The sequence below is a fragment of the Nanorana parkeri genome, unplaced genomic scaffold (genome assembly GCF_000935625.1).
Source record: "Nanorana parkeri isolate BGI_ZX_2015 unplaced genomic scaffold, ASM93562v1 scaffold2229, whole genome shotgun sequence".
Taxonomy (NCBI): Eukaryota; Metazoa; Chordata; class Amphibia; order Anura; family Dicroglossidae; genus Nanorana; species Nanorana parkeri.
In genome coordinates, this window is record NW_017308497.1 from 176971 (window position 1) to 181532 (window position 4562).

General features: G+C 42.7%; 1 protein-coding gene and 2 non-coding genes across 3 annotated transcripts in view; all 3 read right to left on the minus strand.

Moving 5' to 3' along the window:
- Nucleotides 1-55: 55 nt before the first annotated feature.
- On the minus strand, nt 56-128 carry TRNAK-CUU. The gene has a single exon. It is a non-coding gene; the product is annotated as a tRNA-Lys (tRNA).
- A 98-nt stretch (nt 129-226) lies between these two features.
- TRNAE-CUC lies at nt 227-298 on the minus strand. The gene has a single exon. It is a non-coding gene; the product is annotated as a tRNA-Glu (tRNA).
- A 2913-nt stretch (nt 299-3211) lies between these two features.
- LOC108801128 (hepatic lectin-like) overlaps nt 3212-4562 on the minus strand; it is a gene marked incomplete at its 5' end in the record, with an annotated part of 9809 nt that continues 8458 nt past the window's right edge. Inside the window, one exon of the mRNA XM_018573082.1 lies at nt 3212-3354. Within this exon, the coding sequence (XP_018428584.1) occupies nt 3222-3354 (133 nt within the window). The remainder of the gene's footprint in view (nt 3355-4562) is intronic.

The following is a 4562-nucleotide window of genomic DNA, read 5'->3' on the forward strand; positions in this document are numbered from 1 at the left end:
GCCTTTGCACAAAAAAGGTTGAAAAACACTGACCTAGAGTATGGAAAAATTGGATCACCCTCCGTGGGGCTCAAACCCACGACCCTGAGATTAAGAGTCTCATGCTCTACCGACTGAGCTAGCCAGGCAATTGAAGGGTCTGGTGTTTGCAAAATTTCTGGAAGGTGGAATGCATTAGGCATAGCCTGTGTTTCTATCCCACAGGGAAGATGAAGAAAAGGTGGATTTCCCTGACCGGGAATCGAACCCGGGCCGCGGCGGTGAGAGCGCCGAATCCTAACCACTAGACCACCAGGGAAGACGTGGAGCCCAGCGCCTTCCTACAAACCCAGCAATGGATGACATTCACTACTCTTTCACCCTGGTAAAACCCTGTCCATTTTCTTCAAGGCACAAGTTCACAGTTCTCTGTGGCGCAATCGGTTAGTGCATCTTTTTGGGTGACCTAGAGTATGGCAAAATTGGATCGCCAACCTGGGGCGCGAACCCACGACCCTGAGATTAAGAGTCTCATGCTCTACCGACTGAGCTAGCCGGGCAATTGAAGGGGCTGGTGTTTGCAAAATTTCTGGAAGGTGGAATACATTAGGCATAGCCTGTGTTTCTATCCCACGGGGAAGATGAAGAAAAGGTGGATTTCCCTGACCGGCGAGCGCTGGTGTCTATTCAGTAGGGGTCAATGCCATCCTTTATTACAGCACGTCAAACTCTTGATCTACCACATGGTATGTCAGCTGCCATGTTGGTGCCAAGAAATCAGCATTTTTTTCCAAGGCATACTATTTCCTATTCCAAAAACATTGCCGGTTACTTTGCTTTCCAAGTTTCAGGGGGTCCATTTTCGAAAGGCAAACTTTGTCTGTAATGATGAGGCGGCTGATTGTGTGGAACTCTGTGGAATGTCCATGTAAACCTGACTGTGAATATGCTGGGAGCTGTAAGGTAAGATTAAGAGTCTCATGCTCTACCAACTGAGCTAGTTGGGCAACTGAAGGGGCTTGAGTTGGTGACATTTCTGGAAGGCAGAATATAATAGGCAGTTCTTTACTGCAAATCTATTTTAACAAAACCAAGAAAAATCATAACATTGACGATATATTCCAAGTACTTCTGCCACCTGATGCACCAGCGTAAGGTTATGCCCTTGGCCTCGTTAGCGCAGTAGGTGGCGCATCAGTTTCATAATCTGAAGGTCGTGAGTTCGATCCTCACACGTGGAAATCTTCTTTACAATATTTTGCTTTTAGCCCTTGGCAACTTACCTTCATCCTTAAACAACCCCTTCCATCAACCCATAAGGTTGGTAAGGGGACCCCCCAGGCACGATATTTAAAGGAATTTTTCATTTTTATTGTTACACTTTAAGCAATGTAAATACCACTGCTCCATTAGAAACAGTATTTTTGAAACTTTTTTTCATTCATTCCTGTCCCCCAGGGCGGTACACGGATCCCCATACACATTTTATGGCCAATAACTTGCATGTAAGCCCTCTTAAAGGGGACAATTGTTTTTTAAAGTTCTACCCCCATTGTCTTGCATAGAGTTCGAGTTCAAATGCAAACTTTCTGGATGTTCAAAAGTTTGAATTCAAACTGAACTCGGGCCTGTTTTGGCCCATTACTAATAGCAATTAAAATCAAATTGAAAAATGTTCTTAGTAAATAAATTTTTATTGTAGTTTGTACATAGCGGACATTATATTACTATTAGCAGTTGTCACATTTGCAATGATTGTTATGTAGTGAGGGTGAGAATTGTTTATTTCTACATATTTCTAGAGATCATATTAAACTGATAAATATGTTATATATTTGGTATTTATTTATGATTGAAATGTAATAACAAGATTAATTCCAAGCTGTGGTCAGGCACCATATGTGAGAGAATCAAATGACAAGGGACTGGGGATAAAATGAGACCATGATGACAAGGGACTGGGGATAAAATGAGACCATGATGAAAAGGGACTGGGGATAAAATGAGACCATGATGAAAAGGGACTGGGGATAAAATGAGACCATGATGACAAGGGACTGGGGATAAAATGAGACCATGATGACAAGGGACTGGGGATAAAATGAGACCATGATGACAAGGGACTGGGGATAAAATGAGACCATTATGAAAAGTGACTGGGGATAAAAATGAGACTATGATGACAAGGGACTGGGGATAAAATGAGACCATGATGAAAAGGGACTGGGGATATAATGAGACCATGATGAAAAGGGACTGGGGATATAATGAGACCATGATGAAAAGGGACTGGTGATAAAATGAGACCATGATGAAAAGGGACTGGGGATAAAATGAGACCATGATGACAGGGTTCTGGGGATAAAATGAGATCATGATGAAAAGTCATTGGGATTGAATGAGATGCTAAGGGAAGGTGGATAAAACGAGGCTATGGTGACAAGGGTTGGGGGACAAAATGAGATGGTGATTATTATAAGGCATGGGGATATGATGACAAGGGATGGATAAAATGAGACCATAATGACAACAGACCAGGGATAAAATGAAACCATGATAAGGTAAGAGGATAAAGCAAGTTGGCAAGTAATGGGGGATAAAATGAGACGATAATAACAAGGGACTGAGGAGAAAATTAGATTATGAGGATAAGGGAATGGGATAAAATGGGGCTATAATTACAAGGGACCAGGATATAATGAGGCTATGATGACAAGGCAATGAGGATAAAATGAGTCTATTCTGAAAAGGGATGGGGATAAAGTGAGACCATCATGACAATCGACCAAGAATAACATGAGATTATAATGACAAGGGACCGAGAATAACATGAGATTATAATGACAAGGGACTGAGAATAACATGAGATTATAATGACAAGGGACCGAGAATACCATGAGATTATAATGACATGGGACCGAGAATACCATGAGATTATAATGACAAGGGACCGAGAATAACATGAGATTATAATGACATGGGACCGAGAATACCATGAGATTATAATGACAAGGGACCGAGAATACCATGAGATTATAATGACAAGGAACCGAGAATACCATGAGATTATAATGACAAGGGATCAAGGATAACATGAGATTATAATAAAAGGGACCAGAGATAAAATGAGACTATGATGACAAGGGACCGAGGACAAAATGAGATCATGATGTTTACTCCACCTGGAATCTATTTATTAATGTTCCTAATGAAAGCAGCTTCTCTGTGTATCTGCTAAAAGCTCAGAGCGGCTGTTCACAAATTGCATAACTGTTATCATAGGTGCACGGAACATCATTCCATTCTCCATTGGTCCACATCAGTGCGCAGTCTTCCTCGCCGGCATTATCATTTGGCTCCCCTTTGGTCCAGGCCCTAAAGGAAAATGGCCAGAATTACTGCACATGGAAGGCTGACTTCACGTCCCACATTATTGAAATAGGAAGACTTGGTATTTCCCAGGATGCCTTTTTTTGTAAATCAATTTGTTAAAGGGTAACTCTAGTGAAACGTTTGATGTCCTAACACAGTGAGTCTGATAGTCTGTAGATAATTATGTCTGGTGTAGAGGGAACGTGGCCACAAGAGTCCAGGACAAAGTGACAATAAATGAGGTCCAAAGAACATCCAACATTTGTAGGTACCCCGAACACTTTCTCAAGGAGGACTTTATATCTGGAGACTTTGTGTACATATACAGCTTCCATTTTGGACTTAGAAGTAAATTCTCCCCTGCCATTTAACCCGGGCTCTGCTGCCATTCCTCTGGACCTGAGACCAACATAGCGGGTGTACACTGCAAGAGGGGAGGGATATCAATGAACATCTGCTCACTGTTCTCTCCTTCATGGAAATAATTATTTTGTCAGGTTCAGAGCTGTCATTTCTCGGCTGCTGTGGCCGGGGAAGAAGCTGATTAAGCATGGTCTGTGCTTGATCAGCTTCACTGGAGTGCAAAGGTGGCATTAGGGGCCTAATAGACCTCTAATGTCACCTTAAAGAGAACCTGTCGCTACTAGTGTGCTATCACAATGTGATGGCAATCAAGCTGAGTAAGAAAAAATGTTTATAGACAAAGTTAAAAACATTTTTTATAAAACACACAAGGTTTTTTTTTAAGTCCCCCCTCCCTGGCTACATGTACATACAAACATAAGCATGTGTTGGGAATATCACCAGGAGTCTGTTGGGAACCCGTATGAAGCCGACTGTTGGGGCTGGTAAATTTGTGCCCCCCTCCCGCCGCCTAGAATCACCCACTTTGTTTCAGGGACTCTGCTTCTCATCCCGAGGGCCAGAAACCATCATTGCAGGTGTCAGCATGTAAAAGGGAAGAGAGACAAGTGAACATCTGTTTGCTGATCTCCTCCCTGCTTAATGAAACTGGAAACGACAACGATTTCATCACCCCCAGCTCCTGAGCTGTCATTCCGCAGCCAGAGAGGCCGAGAAGAAGCTGATCAAGCTCAATCTGCACCTGATCAGCTTCAGTGGGCTGCAAAGGAGACATCAGGGTTCTGATAGACCCCCTACTGTCACCTTAAATAGCACCGGTCATCAATAAAGTGCTATCATATAGGGGG